This window comes from Suncus etruscus, chromosome 2 (assembly GCF_024139225.1).
Source record: "Suncus etruscus isolate mSunEtr1 chromosome 2, mSunEtr1.pri.cur, whole genome shotgun sequence".
Classification (NCBI taxonomy): Eukaryota; Metazoa; Chordata; class Mammalia; order Eulipotyphla; family Soricidae; genus Suncus; species Suncus etruscus.
In genome coordinates this window covers 85987108-86009584 of record NC_064849.1, presented here as the reverse complement: position 1 = coordinate 86009584, position 22477 = coordinate 85987108, and the positions used below count along the sequence as shown (strand labels likewise).

Below are 22477 nucleotides of genomic sequence, written 5' to 3'. Positions count from 1 at the left end.
AGGAAATAATCCACGCAAGGTTGAAGAGAATAAACGAGGTTTGGGAAACTTCCACCACAAGCTTTCCACTCACTAGCAAAAGATAGCATCAGGCAGATAGACTAGCTGTGGGACTGAAACCTGAAGCAGCTTCTCCCTGAGACCCTAGGTCTTTATTGGGAAGAGAGGGACCACTCCCACGGGTGGAGAACAGGTAGGGTAAGGGACCAGTCCAGAGGTGCTTCCAGTCCATAAGTGACAAGAACCAGCAAAGAATTATCCTGAATACAATGTACACCTGTTACTCTAACAGTGGAGTGGAGCTGAATACTTCCAGGCTGCAGTGTTTATAATAAACTATTATAACAGCATTAGGAATCACAGTGTCTCAATAAAATTTCAGTAGCACAGTGGTAGGGCGCATGCCTTGCACACAGCCAACACAGGACAAACCTGGTTCAAGCCCTGGAATCCCACAAGGATCCCCCAAGCCTGCTAGGAGCTATTTCAGAATGCAGAGTCATGAGTAACACCTGAGTGTGGCCAGGGGTGGCCTAAAAACTAAAATAAAAATAAAGTAAGATTCAAAAACAGACGAAATAATGTTGTCTGCACTGTAGAAGTCTAATTTATAGCATATGAAGTAAGCCCAAATGGTGAAAAAATTAGAAATGACAAAATGCAACAACAATGAAATCTTAAGACCCCCCAAGTTATAAAGGTGCCTGAAGTGCTGGTAAAGGGGTGAAGTAGCAGATGAACCCTGAGAACATGGCTGGAGGCAGGTCAACACCGGCAGTGGGATTGACCCTGATACATCATATGTCTAAATCCCAACTATAAATAACTTTACAAATCACAATGCTTTAAGCTAAAAAAAAGTGTTAATTAATAATAAAAAATATTTCACTCCATGGAACAGAGCAGGGTGAGGAAGTAAAAAGTCAAGATTAATATTCCAAGAAGGAAACTATGCAGGTGCATCCTTAAGGGTGATTGATCAAAATATTAAAATTAAAATCAAAGAATCACTTTGAATAACTGATTATTTTCTTCCCTCTAAACCACGTTCCTTCTTCCCCAAGTTAAAACCCTTGACTGTGGGCCCAGGAGAACTCCAGGACTCTAGACTGGATGTTCTGCCTAAGGGAGCCCAGGTCTGGCCCCTGGCACACTAAATGGGGTGTCCTGAGCACAAAGTTGGGAGTAATGAGCTTCTGAGCACTTCCAGGAGTAGCCCTCCTGCCAAAATAATTTCCTGAAACATTTGGGAAAGGTTTATTTTGTGAACTGCCTTTGTATTTTCTTCCTAGAGACATTTTTATATTTATTGATTTGTATTTGCTCTTTTTTTAAACTGGATAGTGACAGCCCTTATAAAGAATTAATAGCTGCTTCGCTATTACTACCAAACAGAGAAGAATTCAAGACAAAGAGCCTTCAAGATTCAGAACAAGACAGTTGTCTTAGTCTTATAAAATGTATAATCCACTCTGAGCCTAGGGTAGCCATGTGCTGGGGTGAAACATGTTACAATGAGTTAAACATGTTACAAACACAACATGCAAGCTACAAAATAAACAAGCAAAATCAATGGTCTTCTTATACACAAATTATGATAGAGAATAAATATAGACGTTAAAAACAATCCCCTTAACAATAGTACCAAGAAACTCAAATACTTAAGAGTCAACTTAAATAAAGAGATGAAGAACACATACAAAGAAAACTACAGAGCACTGCTTCAAGAAATAAGAGAACAGAAGGAAATGGAGGCAGATACCCTGTTCAAGGATTGGGAGGATTAACATTATTAAAATGGTAATACTCCCCGAAGCATTGTAAAAATTTAATGCAATCCCTCTAGGATACCTATGACTTTCTTCAAAAAAGTGGATCAAACACCCCTGAAATTCATTTGGAACAATAGATGCCCACAAATAGCTAAAGTGACCCTTAGAAAAAGGGAAATGGGAGGCATCATGCCCCCCAACTTTAAATTGTACTACAAAGCAATAGTCATTAAAACAGCATGATATTGAAATAACCCTAAGATCAATGGAATAGACTTGAGTATTCAGAGAATGTTACCCAGCCATAAAGAGCAAGGAAAGCCTCTTCAACAAGTGGTGCTGAAACAACTGGTCAGCCACTTACAAAAAAAAGTGAATTCAGACCTCTAGCATCATGCACAAAGGTCAAATTAAAGCAGATTAAAGAACTTAATATCAGATCTGAAACTATAAGGTATATAAAAGAAAGCATAGGCAAAACACTCCATGATATTGAGACTAAAGGCACCTTCAAGGAGGAAACATCACTCTCCAAACAAGGGGAAGCAGAGATAAACAAATGGAACTATATTAAACTGAGAAGTTTCTGCACCTCAAAGGAAATAATGACTAGGATTCAAAAGCCATCCACAGAATGGGAGAAACTAATTCACCCATTAGACTGATATCTTGGACTGATATCTAAGATACACAAGGTACTGACAAAACTTAACAAGAAAAAATATCTGACCCCATCAAAAAATGGGGAGAAGAATTGAACAAACATTTTCACAAAGAAGAAATACAGATGGCCAAAAGGCACATAATAAAATGCTCTATATCAACAATCATTAGGGAGATGCAAATCAAAACAACAATGAGGAATCATCTCATGCCACAAAGATTGGCACATATCAGAGAGAACAAGAACAACCAGAGTCAGAGGGGAAGCAGAGAGAAAGGGACTCTCATTCACTGCTAGTGGGAATGCCATCTAGTCCAGCAATTCTGAAAAACAATGTGGAGATTCCTCAAAAAACTATAAATTGAGCTCCCATATGATCCAGTAATACCACTCTAAGGCATATCACTTAGGAACACAAAATCACAATACAAAAATGCCTTCTGCACTCCTATGTTCATTGCAGTGATATATACAACAGCCAGGGTCTGGAACAAAACCCAGCACATGGATGGACATGGAGACTAATATGCTGAGTGAAATTAGTCAGATGGAGAGAGATAGAATAGCCTCAATCATCTGTGGGATATAAGAAAAATAAAAGATAGGATGGTAATAATATTTAGAGACAAATAGAGATATAGGCTGGAAGGAGCAGCACATGATATGAAAATTACCACAAAGAGTGGTGAGTGCAATTATAGAAATTATTGCACTGACAACTATCATGACAATGATAGTGAAAGAGAGAAGTAGAATGCCTGTCCCAAAGACAGTCAGGGGTGGGGGAGGAGTAAAATGAGGAACACTGGTTACCCTGGTGAAGGGTGACTAAAACCCAACAATGAACATTTCTGTAACCACTGTGCTTAAATAATTATTTTAAAAAATAAAGGCCATGATGACCAGGCACAAAAAAAACATAAAACAATGCTGGAGAAGAATATTTTCAAAAAAATACATGAAACATTTATTTCCCCAAATGAAAAATTTTAAGAGGGGACCAGAGTGATAGCACAGTGGGTAGAGCATTTGTCTTGCATGTGGCTGACCTGGGTTCAATTCTCAGCACCTCTTATAGTCCCCCAACCCCAACAGGACTAATTTCTGAGCACAGAGCCAGGAGTAACCCCTGAGTACTGCCAGATGTGACCCAAAATCAAAAAGAAATTTAAAAGGTTCACATCCAGCTGTATTTAGGGGGACCAAGACTATACAGAATAACTCTTAGCCCATTGTGGGGTGCTGTGTTCCCATCAAGGGCCTGCATGTGCAAGGCATGTGCTCTAGCAGTGCTGCTAAATCCCAGCCCCAGTTATCTCTTTACCATGTATGGATGGTTAATAGTTCCTTACAATAATGTCAGGATATAGAACTTTAGCCTGATAGGACTCAATGTCATTCAGTTGCTTTACACTTCAGAAACTGCCTTTAAAGTCCTACTGAGTCTACCAGAGAAGACCCTACTGTTGCTCTGACATCAATTTACTCAAAAGAGTCTTCCCTTAACACTGAGGAGACTTAAACAATGACCTGCGTACTGGACAGGGCTTTCTGCATTGCCCTTTAATTGTGAGTTGAAATTAGAGGACACTCCGCACCATCCTGACTTCAATGTAGGATATACAGATTCCAGGATCTTCAATACAGAAACATGATACCAACAACAGAGATTGTGTGAAAAATAAAACTGTATTGACACTACAGACAATGACCTGAATTGGACAAACTAGTTTGCCTGAAGCCTAGAATTGGTCTTATGTCAGGAAACTTCAGGGGTAGGGTCTCCTTGTTTTTAGGCCAAGGCTTTTCCTTTCCATGTCCCCCATACTTTGATGGGCCTATGCAAATGATAATTGCCACTCTAACACCGTTTTTACTGTGCTCCTTTGACTCTAAACCTTAAAAAGAACCCACTTAAACTTTTGAGGTTAAGTTAAACTAATATGCATGTGCATGGAAATGTAAAAAACTACTATGTCTTCAAGTTTAAGGAGTTACATAAACTTTATGGCTTTAGATTGCTTTGTGTACCGCTAAGAAATTTTATAATGTACTACAATCTGGGGTCTTGAGGGACAAAGAACATGTGTTCCGTTTTATCTTTCTTTAATTGTAAGTTTAAAATTGAGGTGTCAGCAGGGGGATTTCCTCTGAGAACTCTGTTTTTGGGTGATTGTCCTTCCAGTGTAACTTTACCTTCTCCTCTTTCTTTGTATCATTGTTCACATAATTAAAAATTAAAAAATTTTAAAAAAAGTCCTACTGAGTCTTTTGCAGAAGCTGAAAGTATAACTACAAGCCACCTGAAATGAGAAAGCTCACCAAAGGCTCAAGAAGACTGGCACAGAGAAAGTATCAGAATGGATGAGCTTCTGTCATCTAAGGAACATGCAAAGTGGGGCCTAGTGGCTGAAGTGCTAGCTAGGTTCAGGGTGCCTCGTCTCTGGAGGATTCACCAAAGATCTCTCAAGACCAACTCAGGCCCTGGATGCAGGGCAGAAAGAACAAATTGGGGAGAGAAACAGAACAGAATTAAAACTGATCCCCTTCCCTAGCCCACTTTACCCGAAATTTGGTCTGAGCTTATCAAGATTCCTTGGCATCCTCCCCTAGAAAGGAAGCCCAAATCTGGGCCCACTGATGCTCAAGCTGACTCGGAAGACCAGAGGGGAAGCCCCGTGTTCTGCCTGAGTACAATCCTTTTCTTGGAGGGGGACACACCAAGAGCTCAGTGAGGGCTTCTTCCTGGTAGACCTCGGGGGAATACATGAAGCTGGGGAGCAAACTGGAATCAGTGTGTGCAAGGCTAGGTCATATTGTATTTTCATTCTCTCTCTCACCCCTCTCTCTCTTTATTCTCTCTCCCCCTCTCTTTCCTCTCTTTCTCTCTCCTCTCTCCACCTCTTCCCCCCTTTTATCTTGTCACAATGACCCAAGCATTACATTGTCGCAAGTTGCATTCATTCACACTCTGCAGAAGTCCTTAAGTCCCCATCGATACAGAGGAACTTGTCAGTGCACAATTCTAGGGGATCAGAGGCAATATACAATGTGAGAAGACCCCAGTGCGGCCATACGAGGGAGGTGCAAGGAAGGGTGAAGAAGTCTCAATGCCCAATTTCAGGGGATTGGTCAGACACAGGTCTGGAAGCAAACACCAACATAGGAAATAATCCATGCACGATTAAGGAGATAAAACAGGTTCAGGAACTTCCATACGCAAGCCTTCTGCTCCTAGCAAGCAGGTAGGTCACCTGTGGAAAAACCAAAACCACAAGCAACGTCTCCCTGAATCCTGGAAGTGAGGGTGGCTTGATTGGGAGCCCAAAGACCACACCCAGGAGAGAATAAAAGGTGGTTAAAGGCACCAACCAATCCAAAAGTTGCTTCAATCCAAAGGTGCCTCCATCCAATGAGTGACAAGATTATCCTGAATGGGATGGAAACCAGTTAATCCAACAGAAGGGGACCCCACACACACACATTGGAGGAATTTCCCCCACCATGATGATGTCAAAGTTCAACCTGCTTCTTCACCAGCTCCATCGTCTGGTGCAGAAGACAAACAGAGCAGGCAGTAGGTGGGATCTGGGCCACCCTTAGCAGTTTCCAGAGAGTCACACACACGAGTGTCATTTCCCTGGTTCAATGGATCCTCTCACAGGACAAGAGCAGAGATGAAGAGTTTCCACCTGGGAGCAGAAAGCTGGGGTTTTATGCTATTATATGGGATCCTTCTTACAGTGTGGGGATGTGCTCATCTCTGGCTGGATCCAGGGCCTGTACAACTCCGTGGTGCCTCTGTTATTACATCAGGTTTGGGGGACTCCGTGCACCCCACATAAAAACAACTGCTTCATGGAAGACTGGTGGTGGCTGCCTGCCCTCCTGGACATACTATCATTCTGTCCCAATATTTATATATTAATTTTATTCATTATTTATTTTTGTGATTTAATTTTGGGGAGGTTTGGGTCACACCCAGCAGTGCTCAGGAGTTACTCCTGGCTCTGTGCTCAGAAGTCGCTCCTGTCAGGCTTGGGGACCACATGGGATGCCGGGATTTGAACCAGGATCTGTCCTGTGTTGGCTGCGTGCAAAGAAAATGCCTTACTGCTGTGCTATCATTCCAGCTCCCCAGATTTATTTATTTTTATTAATTGTTTGAATAAGTTGTTTATTGTTATTAATTCATTTTTTGTTTGTGGTTCAAACTATGAGGTGCTCTTGGCTTCTTCATGGCTCTGCACTTAGGGATCACACTTAGTGATGCTCAAGGAACATTATGGGGTTCTGGGAATCAAATTGAGGTTATGCAAAAGCAAATGCCTAAATTCCTGGCAGCTGGAAAGCACACCACACAAAAATGTTTTAAGTATCAGCAACAATGTTTGGAATTCCTGCACCATACAGCCACATTTGCAGCTATGCAACAACTCCATTTTTTTAAAGTATTTTATTGAAACCATTGTGATTTACAAAGTTCTTTATAGTTAGGTTTCAAACATACAATGAATCAGGGCCAATCCTACCACTAGTGTCGACCATTTTCACCCATGCTCCCATAGTCCATACCATGCCATCAGCCCTGTCCCCCACCAGCCTGTCAGCATAACAGGCCCATTTTAAGTTTTGATTGTGAACATTTGGGTCTTCTGAATCATTGTTGTTGACTTTGGCTTGGATATTTAATTCTGTCCTTTTTTAAAAATATATATTTTTAGTTTTTTTTTTGTTTTTTTTTTTTTTAGTTCTGTCATTTTTTTGTTTTGTTTTGTTTTGTTTTTGTTTTATGGATCAAACCCGGCAGTTCTCAGGGGTTATTTCTGGCTCTAAGCTCAGAAATCACCCCTGGCAGGCTCGGGGAACCATATGGGATGCCAGGATTCGAACCAACATCCTTCTGTATGTAAGGCAAATGCCTTAACGCTGTGCTATCTCTCTGGCCCCTAGTTCTGTCCCTTTTTAACAGCACCAATGCACCTGAGAACACTTAGCCCCTGGCCCCCATTATTTATTTGTGTTTCTCCTCCTCTATTCAATTTCTTTCCTTCTCCTCACTCTAAGGCCAAAAGTGTTGGAGACAACTGCCATTTAAACTAAAGCAGAACCTGCATGATCCAAGTCCAGAACACTGGAGAGATGCCAGTCTGGAAGCAAAAGCCAGCACAGGAAATAATCCACACATGGTTAAAGAGATAAAAAAAAAAACCAGTTCAGGAATTCAACACACGAGCCTCCTGCCCCAAAGAAGCAGATAGCTCAGTTGTGGAAAGCCAGAAATGCAGAGAGCTTTTTTCGGAGGCCTGAGTCTTTATTAGAAAGCTCAAGACCACACCCTGGGGTGGAGAACAGATGTTATAAGGCACCAGTCTAAAAAGTGCTTCATCCAAAGATGTTTCTGACCAATGAGTAACAGGCATATGCTGAATAAGGTACAACCTGGTTAATCTAACAGAAACCACTGAATTTCTTCAGGAAGTTATTCTAAATACGACATATTAAGTGATATCATTTTTTATTTATCCTTAACCTTCTGGTTTCCTTCATTTGACATAATATCTTCCAGATTCATACTTTCTTCTCATAGGCACATCCCAATTTAAATGAGCTGGTCACCTCATGTTCAGAAACCAATGAAGTAACAGAAGGGTCATCTAGCAACAAGGGTTGACTAAACCTTCCAACAATGACTTCATGACCTCATTGGATGTTACCTCCACCCCCCATTCTTTCTTTGTAACCTTACCTGCTATTAAGACCTGCCCATTTCTGGGAGGGGTCTTTGGAAGGTATCAAGAAGATCACCTGAGGAGCAGGAAGGAGATTTTTGAAGGATTGATTGAGGGAGATTCAGCAAGAGAGATGGAGAGAGAAGCAGGCAGAGAACTGGCAGGATGGAGGCAGAAGAAACACATTAAGATGACAGGGCAGTGGAATAGGCTGCTTAAATGTTTAGCATAGCTGGCTAGGGCCTTGAATAAAACTGATGTCTCCTGAAACTTGACTAATGTGAGTCTTCCTCGCTACCACCCTGAACCCTCAGACCCGCCTGCTAGAGGGGGTTACAGATGCATGGCCTGGACTGGAGGAGAAAGGCCTCTCCATCCCATCACCATCCAGCCCCATCCAGGGCTGTTATTATACAGTTGGAAATACAACAATGTTCACTTTTTTCTTTCTTTTTGTCTTCTTTCTTCCATTTCTTTCTTTCTTTCTTGTTTTTGAAATAATTTTGTTCTCACTTATCCAGAAGCAGATGTATTATAATCAACCTATATTAATGATGTGATACATGCCCTTTCAATAAAGAGGAATGAGGTTTACACAGTTAAAAATGTGATTTCCTGGATTTTTTTCTCTCATGAAGAGTCTCTAGTTAGAAACCATTCTGTTTTCTCCTTTAGACCTTCCCTGGCCTTTATCTAACACACTTACACAATAGGTCTCAGTAGCTGCATTTCACAGCACAAAGAAATGTCTAGAAAAGCAGAGGATGTTTAGAGGAAGGCAGAGCTTTCCATCAATCATCTGTGCTCTGCAGGTGGACCCACCTCTCAGCATGCTGGTTCTATCTGCAAGGCATCATCAGCCCAGTAACCTATGTTTGCTGAAAACTGGTGAAACAGCTATCTGAGAACAGAAATGCACAATTTATCCCAGATGTTCACACAATTATGTTCATGGCAGTGCTCTTTGTAAAAGCCAAAATCCGGGAACACATCCAGGGTGCAGCAGCAAATGGAAATAGAAACTGAGGTCTAGAGGGGCCAAATTCATAGTACAATGGGTAAGGCCTTGCCTTGCAGGCAGCATACCAGAGTTCAAGCACTGGCACCCCATGGCGTCTCCCAAGCACTGCCAGACTGATCCCTGAGTACAGAGCCACGTATAGAATCAGCCCTGAGCAGAACCAAGAGTGGTCCAAAAACTGGAGGGAAAAGAAAAGAAACGGTGATCTGCAGAGAGAATGGACAGCAGCTCATGCTAAGAAAGGCCATGATCTAGCTGTTGGCTACAGCTGAATGCAGCAAAGGGGGCCCTTAAGTGAACCAGGTGAGTGAGGGAAGACCAGAGCGAGACAAGAGAGAAAGGAAAAAAGAAAGGGAGTGGGTAGCCAACTGTGAAGACACACCTTGATTGGACTCAGCAGGACAGAAATGACCAAGTGAGGGGGCTGGGCTGGGTGGAGATGGACTGAATGGGGCATCTGGACAGAAGATGTGGGCACTTTGATGGTTATGTCCTGGCTTTGAACTACAGCATAAACACTAATGCTACTGTCAACTGTGTAACCTCATAGTAAGAAAATGAAATAAATGAAAACTGGGAGAATGGGTTCCACTTAAGTCCTCAAAATAGTGCTTTATGCAGGAAATAAAGGGGTGCCATCCAGATGGGCTCTCCAAAAGGCTAATGAAATTGTGTGCCCAGCTAGAAACTTGGAGCAACTCTCTCACTAAACTAAGATCAGTCATTTAAGTCCCACAGGCCCCAAGTGTGCTGAGAACAATCCTGGCAAGCATGTGCCCCCCCCATAATAGAGTGCCAGGGCAAGAGCACTGGCATAGAGGGCAGTGTTTGCTTTGCACACAGATGACCCGGGTTCAATCCCCAGCATCCCATGTAGATGCATAGCATCCTTTCATTAACAATAGTGCAAACCACAGTTCTTAAAGGGAAAAAATAGGGAAAGAGAGGGAGGTTGTCTGCCCAGAGACAAGCAGAAAAGAGGTCAGGGGTCAGGGCAGGAGGGAAACTGGGGATATTGGTGGCAGAAAATGTGCCTGATGAAAGGTGCTAGACACATGCATGACTGAAACTCAAATCATAAACAATTTTGTAACTGTAGGAAAATAAAAACAACTGTATTTAAGAACCTTGTAACCACAGTGTTTGAATACAGTAACTTTTAAAAATAAATAAAATAGGCCAGAGCTATAGCACAGCGACTAGGGCATTTGCCTTGCATACTGTCGACCCAGGTTCCATCCCGGGCATCCCAATTGGTCCCTGGAGCCTGCCAGGAGCAATTTCTGAGCACAGAGCCAGGAGTCACCACAGGTGTGGCCCAAAACCTTGAAAGAAAAAGAAGGAAAGAAGGAAGGACAGAGAGATAAAGGAAGGAAGGAAGGAAGGAAGGAAGGAAGGAAGGAAGGAAGGAAGGAAGGAAGGAAGGAAGGAAGGAAGGAAGGAAGGAAGGAAGGAAGGAAGGAAGGAAGGATAGAGAGAGAAAAGAAGGAAGAAAAGAAGGAAGGAAGGGAGGGAGGAAAGGAGGGAAGGAGGGAGGGAGGGAAGGAGGGAAGGAAGGAAGGAAGGAAGAGAAAGAAACCTGGTGTGGGGAGTATTTCCAGCCTCTCCTGGAACAGTCCCTCACCCCTCTCTCCCTGCCAGTCCTTGCTGTGGTCTCAGCATCCAGACTGGACTCCTACAGTTGTCCCACTCTCTGGACTCCCCGGGGAAGGTACAAGAAGAGTGTTTCCAGAAGGTGCACCTCCTTAGGGGAACATGCAGCTTTGGGGTGCAAACGTGGGCGTCTGATATAGTATACAAGCTCTTTCCCCCATTGAGCTATCTAACTGGCCAAAGGTTTTAGTTTTTTTAAGATGTTCCATGAGAATCTTCAAATAAAATTATGACTTTTTCTTGGATTGGGAGAAGACGTGGCAATGAACTACATAGATGCTGGTCCCAAGGAATCCAAAGCCAAAACCACCAAGGTCAAGTTCACGGCGCTGTTCCTTGGGCAGCCACAAGGTGGCGCGTTTTGACCGTTTGTTGGATTCTTGGCCTTACGCTACACCCCAGGACAGGCTCTGGTCCAAGAATTCGCGGTTTGACAGGCTGAACCTTACTCCAGAATCATCAGCCAAGTTCAGAAATCTCTTTAAACTAAAACAATAAAAGGGAGAAGGAGATAAAAATATTTCTTTTATACATACAAGAAAAGCCAGATCATGTCAATCCTGGAGAGTGTTTTTGTGGTCCATTAGCTGTGCTGATATTTTCTGCTCGGAAGAAGGTTTTATTAGTGTCTGATGGGCCCCTTGGTTCTGTTTTACTTGAATTTGGAGTAGTCCTGAGTTGCTGTTTAAACAAGATGTTTTGACTGGGAACTATCGTGCTGAGTGAAATAAGTCAGAGGGAGAGAGTTAAACACAGAATAGTCTCACTCATCTATGGGATTTAAGAAGAATAAAAGACAATATTGTATTAATGCCTAGAGACAATAGAGATGAGGGCTGGAAGGACCAGACCAGGATATGAAGCTCACCACAAAAGAGTGGTGAATACAGTTTGAGAAATAACTACACTGACAACTATCATGACAATGGTAATGAGTCTCGAATACTGGCAGGGTTGGGGAAGGAGAGAGATGTGGGCATTGGTGGTGGGAATGTTGCATGGTGAAAGGGGGTATTCTTTTTATGACTGAAACCCAACCACAATTATGTTTGTAATCATGGTGCTTAAATAAAGATATATTTTTAAAAAATGTTTTGATACCGGTCAAATCTCCTAGAACAGCATTTCTCAAAGGAAGCCACGACAGGCTTAGAGACATGTAATTAAGCTGGATCATGGGAATGGAGGGAGCTAGAAAGAGCAGGAGGAGGAGAGTGGAGGGCATGCAGCCAGCTGGCAGCAAGAAAAGACAATGAGTGGTCCAACAGCAAGTAGATCACAGACCTGTTTACATGCGTACATGCATGTACGCAGACACCTACGAGCATAACCATGCAGAAGCCAACATGATGAACATACTTTACCATTTCACAATGGAAATGATTTACTGTGTAACTAGACAATAAAATTCCATGAGCCATGGGAGGGAGGATGGGGCCAGAGACACAGCCTGGAGGAAGGCTCTGCATGGAGAATTCCCAGGCTTCCTCCCTGATATCACAGGGTACCCCAGGAACTCGGGGGTGGGTTATTCAGAAATGACAACCAAATGAGAAGATGGGAAAAAGTAGTCTAAGGAGACATCCATAGCCCTTTCCCAACTGGCATCCCGTTCAAGGAGATATTTATATCCCATCATCACCTTTGACCAAAACAGGTAAATATCTTTGCATAATTCTTTGCACTGATGAATTTACTGATGGTATGTTTTTATTTCACTTAAGTGCCATGGCCAAAAAGCCTAACTTTAAAAGATTTTTTTCTTAGCCACATCGAGCAATGTCCAGGGTTTACTACTCAGGGCAATGTGTCCAAGGATCTCTCCTGTTGGGGTTAGATTACCATCAGGAGGTCCCAGGAATTGAACCCTGGTTGTGCTGTGTGTAAGGCCAGCACTTTACCATTGTACTATCTCTCTAGTCCCTAAAAGACTATTTTTTAGAAACAGAACCACAAGAATATGGGAGGAAGTGGGGACATGCGCAGCAGTACTTGGGGTCATTCCCAACAGGGGCCAAGTGGTGCCAGAGATCAAACCAGGGTGGGTCACAAGCCTGAACCCCATTCTCTTTTCTGCCCCAGAATTCATGCTCACACCCAGAGACTCCTCAAGGATAGAAAATAGTGATATGATATAGATCCTGAAGAATCTAGATGCTGGAATGTCAATCTCATCCCAGGTGAATACCCAAAACTGCGAGAAGATTAAGAAGACAGAAGATACTGCAAGTCTGTCAAACCTTTCTATCATAGAACTGAAAAGTTGACCTATATGGACACAGACAATTCCTTATTACCAAGACAAAAGGAGGGAGGGAGGGAGGGAGGAAGGATGGGAGGGAGGAAGGGAGGAAGGAAAAAAAGAAGGAAGGAGGGAGGGAGGGAGGTAAGGAGGGAAGGAAGGAAGGAAGGAAGGAAGGAAGGAAGGAAGGAAGGAAGGAAGGAAGGAAGGAAGGAAGGAAGGAAGGAAGGAAGGAAGGAAGGAAGGAAGGAAGGAAGGAAGGAAGGAAGGAAGGAGGAACAGTGGGAGAAACTGTGGGAGGAAAGGAGGGAGGGAGAATCAGCCTCTTAGCTCTGAAGCCATTGACACCAGGAGGCCTGAGTGACCCACTTCCCTCTGTGGAGCCTTTATTGCACCCCAGAAACACCACAGCTCTTTTTTGAGAAGTGGGGATCTATTTCTGCTCCTCATTAACACTCCAAATTATACAGGTGTCAAAGAGCAAGGGGACCCACAAACACTGCGCCTGCGGGGAGTCCCTGATGAGCCCATCAGCACCCCCTTTTCTCCCAAGTGGCCCTTCTACACTTGCTCTTTTTCGAACTAACACCAAACAGACCCCAAACTCATTAGGAAGTGAATGAGCAGATGCGATACTGCAACTAAGTCTTCTGCATTAGGAGAAAAGTGGAGAAACTGAGTTCTGATCTTCTCTGAGTGTTTTCGAACAACAGGTGGGATAGACCTTTTTAGAGATAGAAAGTGGCTTCTCATTTCCCACGTGAAGGTCGACACTGATTTGAGAAAAGGCAGCTGAAACTACAGGGCTTGAGGCTTTTCTCAGCAAACAGGAAACCAAATCAACTATAAATCTTATCACACAAATAATGACAGAGAAGAAATGGATATTAAAAATCAATCCCATTAAACATTAGTGCCAAACAAACTCAAATACCTTGGAGTCAACTTAACTAAAGAGGTGAAGGACCTAAACAAAGAAAACTACAAAAACCTGCTTCAAGAAATAGGAAAGGACACAAGGAAATGGAGAAAAATACCCTGCTCATGGATTGGCAGATTTAATATTAAAATGGCAATACTCCCCCAAAGCATTGTACAGATTTAATGCAATCCTCAAAAGATATCCATGACATTCTTCAAAGAAGTGGATCAAACACTCCTGAAATTCATGTGGATCAACTATAAGTCTTACCAAATCAGGGCTTCAGGGATATTAATCCCCAAAAGTGACCACTTGGTTTTTGTTTTGTTTTGTTTTGGTTTGGTTTTGGTTTTTGGGCCACACCCTGCGGTGCTCAGGGGTGACTCCTGGCTGTCTGCTCAGAAATAGCTCCTGGCAGGCACAGGGGACCATATGGGACACCGGGATTCGAACCAACCACCTTTACGCCGCTGTACTATCTCTCCGGGCCTGACCACTTGGTTTTTTTATGGTTGCAGCATTGGGGCTCAAACCCAGGGCCTGGCAGATCTCAGTATTCTACCACTCACATATGGCCCAGGCCATAGAAAATCACTGGAATTAGCAATAGACCAGACAGGCACTGGCCCTTCCTCCCCAAAACATCAATCAAATGAATGCCTGGTCCATTCCCAAAGGAGATTCCAAAAGCACAAGCAAAGAGAGAGATTTCAGGGGGTGAGGGGCCTGCAGGGAATGTGAGGGACCCAGGCCCAATACCAAGTATCACATAGTTCCAGGAGCAACCTCACAGTAAGAAGTGTGGAGTGGGCGCTGGGTACCACAAAACAAAAGCAGAGGTGGGAGCAGACCAGAGCAAACAGGATTTGCTTCCTCACACACAGTTTAAGACATACCCTGGACAAGCCTGGCTTTTGCAACTTTTCTACTTTGCACCCAAGAATTACAACACAGGCAAGCAGTGCCCAAAACCCCAAAACCCCCAAGTCAACACACTGATTGTGGGTTCACTTCTTGCCCCTTCACTGATGCCCAGATCTTCACAAACTATTGTTCAAGGGTTTGACCTCTTGCAGGGTCTTGACCCAGGGTTTGAGAACCAGGTATAGGAACCTATTCAGAATCCCCTGAGCAGGAAGGGATGATCACAGCTCAAGAGCCAAAAACCCCACAATGGCTTTGCAGAGCACCAAACCCCGCCCCCCAAGCCAAAGCAAGTCTCTAGTCCCTGCAGCTCTTAGACTCAGGCTTTCTGCCAACCCTGCAGTAGAGCATTTCCAAGGAAGCTAAAGCACAAGAACTGGCTCCCCTCCTCTAGCCCCCCCAGCACCCCACACCCACCTGCAGCCAGCAGACCCCCAAAACTCGACCCAGGTGCAGGCCAGTCCCTGATGTTCAGGTAACAGCCCTGCAGTCTGACTTCACCCAAGTTCATTTGTCTGCTTACCTGTCTCCTCAAAGACAACCTCCTCCCTCAAAAGGAAAATCCACTCTATTCTCTCTGGATACTATTACCCTGGTGGGAAGCTTGTCACAAGGAGTGGGGAGTTCAGTGAGGCAGAGAAGGGAGCACTGTGACAATGAGATTTGGGGATGACCACTCTGGACCAAAGAACTAGGTGCTGAAAGGAGAAAAAGTGATAGGCAGCATACCCTTCAGGAACAATATTGCAAGCCACAGTGTCTAAGGGGGCGGGGGAGACGAGACAGATAGACAGAGACAGGGACAGAGATACAGAAAGACACAGAGAGACAGACAGAGACAGAGAGAGAGAGAGAGAGAGAGAGAGAGAGAGAGAGAGAGGCAGAGACAGAAAGAGATGGAAGTAAAATGTCAGCCCTGAAGGCAAACAAGGGATGGGTAGGAAGGAAACTGGGGACATTGGTGGAGGAAAATGTGCACTAGTGAAGAGTTTTGGATGTGGTATGACTGAAACTCCATCAGGAACAACTCTGTAACCATGATTTTAAAATAAAGTCATTCATTTTATAAAAGAAATGAGGTACCAAGAGCTCATCGGCAGAGAGAAGAGGTGATCCCAAGATGCTCAACCTCCAGAGTCACTCGTGCCATCATCAGCTAAGCTAGTAAAAGAAAGGGCTGGCCACCAGCCATTTGAAATTCTAGGCCCCAAAGACACCAGCTGGGGTGTTGGGTGGGAAAGTGGGGATACTGGTGGAGGGGAGGTCACACTGGTGATGGAACTGAATGCCTAAAGCTACTGTCTGGTAAATCAGTGTCATAATACTTTTAAAAAACTTATGAACTGTTCATCTGTTTCCCCAGTAAGATACACAGGAAACTAGGGAGATAGTTAAGTGGTAACTCCCCTACATCCCAAGCACAGAACCCTGAGTTCAATCCCTACTATTTCATGGTCCTGAGCACTGCAAGGAGTGACCCTTGAATATAAATCCAAGAGCAGTTCCTGACCATTGCCAGATAGGGCCCAAAACTCCAACTCCCTCATAAAATATGTATGTGTATATGTGTATATACACATGTATATTTATATATTTATACTATATATGTACATATATTAATCTAAGGACTATATAGAGATAAACAGGGAGTATCCCTCAATCATCAACCCTACAAGAATCAACCTTACTTGCTGTGAATCCACAGGTTCCTCAGCTGTGGGAGACCCATCTTTCCTCCCTTCCTGCCCTACATCACGTCTCCGCCTCAGCAAACATCACACAGGTTTGGATTTTGAACCCAGGGCTTCCCCTTGGTAGGCTGAACTCTGCCATGGAGTCCAGAACGAGGCTGCACCAGTCTGCCCTGCTCCTCTCCCTCCATGCAATGTGGCATCTCTTGGTGCAACCCCAGAATCCATGTGCTTTCTCAATGCACCCCGCAGCTGACTCCAGCAGCCCTGCTGACCTCCTGAGATGCCCCCTGATGCTGCCCTGGTTTCCCAGTCCAGCTCAGAGCAGCATTTTCTGCTGCCCAGGTTGAACCTGTGTCCAGCAGAAGCTCCCAGAGCCATAAAGCAATGGGTCAGGCACTGCCTGTGTCATCAGGTTCATGTCCAGCTGGTCCCTCCTCCACACAGTCCCACCACCTCACCCCCCTGGTGTCCTTTACCTTAAATGACAGGGATAAAGCCCCTCTCTTACTGGACTGGAAAGGGCCCTTATCTAAGCCCTAGAGGCCAGGCCTGGACAGCGTCCCTGGCCTCCTGCTGTCCATGTGAAAGGCAACACTCACTTTCCATCCCCAGCCAAGGCCCAGCCAGCCCAGGGCTCACGCTGTGGAAACATGAGACAGGAAGGAGACAGCAGGGAAAGTGACAAGCCAAACCGCAGCATGATCGTGACTCGGTCCTCCAAGCCTCATGGGGGTGTTACTGATAAAGGGAGTCTGAGAGATGTAGCAGAGGTGCCTCTGTATCCTGACCCTAAGTCACCCCCGTTCCCCTTAAAAACAGTTATTGGGGCCAGAATGATAGGACAGCAAGGGAGGGCATTAGCCTTGTACATAGCAGACCCAAGTTCCATCCCCAACATCCCTTATGGTCCTTCAAGCCCCATCAAGAGAGAGGAGAGCACAGAGCCTAGAGTCAGCCCAGAGCACTGCTGAGTGAAGCCCCAAAACAAACAAAAAATTTTAAGTTCAGGGGTTGAAATAGTTTACTAGAAAGTATAGTCCCCTAAGGACACATTATAGAGAAGATGAAATGAACTGGGAGAGGGGGGAGGGAGGAAAAGAAGCAATAATCCAGAAGTGAAGGCCCTTGCTTTGCATGCAGCTGACCCTGCTTCAATCTCTACTTCATCTGCTCCCCTGAGCATTGCCAAGGGCCCCTTCTGAGCACAGTCAGAAATAATTCCTGAGTACCATAAGGTGTGCCCCACCAAAAAAAGGGGGTGGTGGGCTGGAATTATAGCACAGTGGTAGTGCATTTGCCTTGCATGCAGCCAACCCCATATGGACCCAGGTTTGATCCCTGCATCCCATATGGTCCCCCGAGCCTGTCAGGAATTATTTCTGAGCACAGAGTCAGGAGTAACCCCTGAGCACTGTTGGGTGTGCCCTCCCAAAAAGGGGGTTAGGAAAAGAAAGAAAAAGACCTTGTTCCTCAGAATCTTGCTCCCCAGATCCCATCCATGATGGCATTTAACACATATTAAGTAAACACCTAGTTAGTGCTCATCGAACTAAGGGCACTGCAGAGTTTTCCTACCATCCCCGCCCATCTGGGCTCCAATGTGAGCTTTTTGCTGCCACCTAATAACTGGCAAACATTCTGCAAGTTCCTCGCCCATCCCATGCCCACTGGAGCTGCCAACAAGGTGGGCTGTTTCTGAGCTGCGAGGACAAGGTGACCGCAGACCTGCTGTCTGGAACACTGTTCTTGCAGACAGATGATCCCACAGTCTGGGAAACCAACAACATGTCCCCAGTGGGCAATTATCTCTAGAGTTGGGCGTTCGATTTGGACTCAGAAACAGTCAAGTGAGGGAGAAGTCAGCTGCATCCCACCCTTCTCCCCGTGCGTCTGTTTGTTAAAGGAATCAGCTGCAGAAGTCAAGTCCAATGCAAACAGCAGAGACTAAATAAACAGCGAGGGTGCTCACTCGGTGCCAGGAGAGAGCTTAGCATGACTGAAGGGGAAAATGTAACAGGTACAACTTCCTCCTTGGAGATGAGGAGGCAGCCAGATCCAATTCCTAGAAATAGCCACACTTGAGGCAGCAGAGATAGCATACTCACCCCCGCACTGGGACCTGGGGAATGCACAGGGGACTCTGCCTCAAAACCAATAGCATAGCAGGGAGGGCTTTTGCCTTGCACTCGGTCAACCTGGATTCAATCTCCAGCATCCCTGAGCACCACTGGGAGTAATTCCTGAGCGCAGAACCAGAAGTCACCTTGGAGAACTGCTGGGTGTGGCCTCCCCCTCCAAAACAAAATTGGTGGTTATGACGTCACAGTTCACAGATGCAAGAAGATCACAGATCACAGATGCAACAGTGTGAGGTCACAGTTCACAGATGCAACAGTGTGAGGTCACAGTTCACAGATGCAACAGTGTAAGGTCAAAGTCTACAGATGCAACAATGTGAGGTCACAGATCACAGGTGCGATGATGTGAGGTCACAGTTCACAGATGCAACAACATGAGGTCACAGATCACAGGTGCAACAATGTGAGGCCACAGATCACAGATGCAACGTGTGCATACTTAGAACTTGCTTCCGACTGTTTCTGCACAAAGCGACCAGAGACTGACGATAAGCCCAAAGCATAGCGGGTGTGTTAGGACTGCAAGCGGTTCCAATGAGGGTCAGGGCACCATCTCCACAGGGCGCTGCACGAAACTGGGCATCTTTTCAGTGGGCAGCACCTGGTGGGCTCTGTGCATGCTCACTGACCACCCCCAATTCGGGTTTGCACAAACCCACCCCTCAGTTCCCTTCACAGGAGGAAAGCACAGAATTGCAAAGTGGTGTTTACAAGGATACTGTATACACAGTAAACAGTGGAATATTGACAAAGGGCTCCAAGTCTTTCCCCAGGAAACACATAGGGAGCGGAGTCCTTCCTCATATTTTCCTTACCAAATAATACAGATGCGATTTATGATGACTATTTGTATTTTTCTTCGTTTTCATCATGATTTAAATTTAATCACCATTTTAACTAAGGGAATTTTGTCAATAAACAAAAATGAAGATAATTCACCTCCTTAATGCCAGCAGTGGAGATCATCCATAGTAGTAATATTTGACTGTGTATTTTTCCATTTTCTATAGTAAGTATTCACTTACTTCTTTGAAAAGTCATGGGGGGTTGAGGAGATGGCACAGCGATAGGGCATTTGCCTTGCATGATGCCAACCCAGGAGGGACCAGGTTCAATTCCCGGCATCCCATATGGTCCCCCAGTCTGCCAAGGATGATTTCTGAATATACAGCCAGGACTGACCCCTGAGCACTGCTGAGTTTGGCCCCAAAACCAATCAATCAATAAATAAAAAGAAAAGTCATTGGATTGTTTGTGGGCCACACCTAGCAGTCCTGAGGGCCACTAACTGCTGGGGAGGAAAGTCTATCCACTCAGCCCAGCCTGGATACGAAGCTTGTGCTTCAAACCCTTAAGTGATCATCTCTATTTTTTTGAAAAACAAACAAGCAAACAAACAAAAACAACCCTTTTTTATAGGAAGTGGAAAATCACTAAAATGACCAAGAAGAACCAATGGAAACAAGCCTTAAAAAATCTGAACCACACCTACTGAAAATTCCAAGCACTTGCGATACGTCATGTTTGTGAAAATGAGAATATTAATATGCGCCTGTCACAACAAGCGCAACTGCAGTTTCGAGCAAGGTGACAAACATCCAGACAAAAAGGGCACTTTAATGTTTAGAAATTACTCACAGAACACAGAAACTGGGTTTATTAAGTAATTCTCTCGTGCATATAGTATTGATCAATATAATAGACTTCTAGAAACACAAGGCTATTTCTTGAGTACTTGGATTTTTAAATTCCATCTTAATTTAGTTTTTGTTTGTTATCATTTTAAGACAAAAAAAAAAAAAACCCGAAATTAACCATAGTTGGTTTCAATACACCAAGTATATTTCAGCCCTTTCTCACTGACCCTGCATGGAGATGGTGAAATAAGAGGGAGAACCCCGTTTACTCAGCATATACCACCCCTCAACCTCTCTCTCTCTACCAGGGGACTAAAAATCTGCTCTTGTCCAGCCTTATCTAGGATGCCAGTCACAGCCACCAAATGCCACAAAACCAGACTTGAAACACCAGGCTATATGGATGCTCACTCTGATTCACTGGGCTCATGCAAACCCTTTCCTGGCCAGAGGAAAAGTAAATATAGATATTTTTTTTTCCGGCGTATAAGACAACTTTTGAAACAAAAACAAAAAAGTCAACCGAAAATCATCGGGGGTCGTCTTATACGCCGAGTATATCCCGAAAAATGTTTCAATATGCCGCTAAATGAAAATTGTCTGAATATTGCCACAAAACGAATTTTCCAACTCGATCCTGCACCAATCACTGCACGGCTGCTCGGACCGCCTCTCTAACTCAGCCAATCCCGGCAGGCTTTTGATGCATGCAAATTAGACAATGTTCTGGACCCAATCTACACTGTCAAAAGCCTGCTCAGATTGGCCAGAGTCAGAGAGGAAGTCTATTACAGTAGAACCTTTGAACCTTTGTTTGTTGTGATTGGCTCACTGTGGTACATACACTTGCAGCACAGGAAAGTTCTGTCTGATACAGTGAATATAGGCCTAAACCTATGTTGTAACTGCAAAATTAGGGGGTCGTCTTATACGCCAAAAATATGGTATTATGGGGCCAGGCGGTGGCGCTGGAGGTAAGGTGCCTGCCTTGCCTGCACTAGCCTAGGACGGACCTCGGTTCGATCCCCCGGCGTCCCATATGGTCCCCCAAGCCAGGAACAACTTCTGAGCGCATAGCCAGGAGTAACCCCTGAGCATCACTGGGTGTGGCCCAAAAACCAAAAAAAAAAATATATATATATATGGTATTATAATATATTATACATTTATAAATATATAAATATATTTATAAAAAATTATATATTGGGCCCGGAGAGATAGCACAGCGGCATTTGCCTTGCAAACAGTCGATCCAGGACCAAAGGTGGTTGGTTCGAATCCCGGTGTCCCATATGGTCCCCCGTGCCTGCCAGGAACTATTTCTGAGCAGACAGCCAGGAATAACCCCTGAGTACCGCCGGGTGTGGCCCAAAAACCAAAAAAAAAAAAAAAAAATTTATATATTTATAAATACATATAATTTGGGTCACTGGGCTCATGCAAAGGCTTTCCTGGCCAGAGGAAGAGTAAAATACATATAATAATATATTATATTTATATATTGATGATACATTATAAATATATAAATAAATTTATAATATTTTATATAAAATATATTCTATATTTTATACAAATCAAGAAAAGCGCGAGTGGGGCCCCTTGCACAGCGCCTTTTGCAAACTGGGGGGTACCCTGGAGGCCAAGAACTGACGACCCCCAAGAAATAACCTGCAGCCCTGCCAGCTCAGGTGAGCACTTTGGGACACCGCGCTCGCGCTCCCCCCCCCCAACCCGCGCGCAGCCCGCCCGGAGCGCAGGCGGCCGCGCATGCGCCGTGTAGGAAAAGTGGCCCCGCGCGGCCCCGGGACCCGGTACCGGCTGCTCCATGGCGTGGCGGCGGCTCTCGGCGGGACCGTCACCGTCCCGGTCTGGTCGCGAGCGGCCCCGGTTCAGCTCCGGTTGTTTGCGGCTCCCGCGGTTACCTCGGCGACGGCCCCGCCCCGCCCCGCCTGGACCCGCCCGCTCCGCCCCCTCCGGGCCCCCCGCGTGCTAGGCCGGGCTCGAGGCAGGTTCCGGGGCCACCTGCAGGGCCGGTGGGCCCTTTCTTTTCTTCCTTGCAAATGGCTCCAGTGCAGAGT

The 22477-nt window shown here is 44.8% G+C and overlaps 1 protein-coding gene across 1 annotated transcript in view; it reads right to left on the bottom strand.

The window, feature by feature from the left end:
- DNAH5 (dynein axonemal heavy chain 5) overlaps positions 1–22272 on the bottom strand; it is a 336377-nt gene extending 314105 nt beyond the window's left edge. The window contains exon 1 of the mRNA XM_049768362.1: positions 22215–22272. Coding sequence (XP_049624319.1) covers positions 22215–22226 — 12 coding nt within the window. The 5' untranslated portion in view covers positions 22227–22272. The remainder of the gene's footprint in view (positions 1–22214) is intronic.
- Positions 22273–22477: the final 205 nt, after the last annotated feature.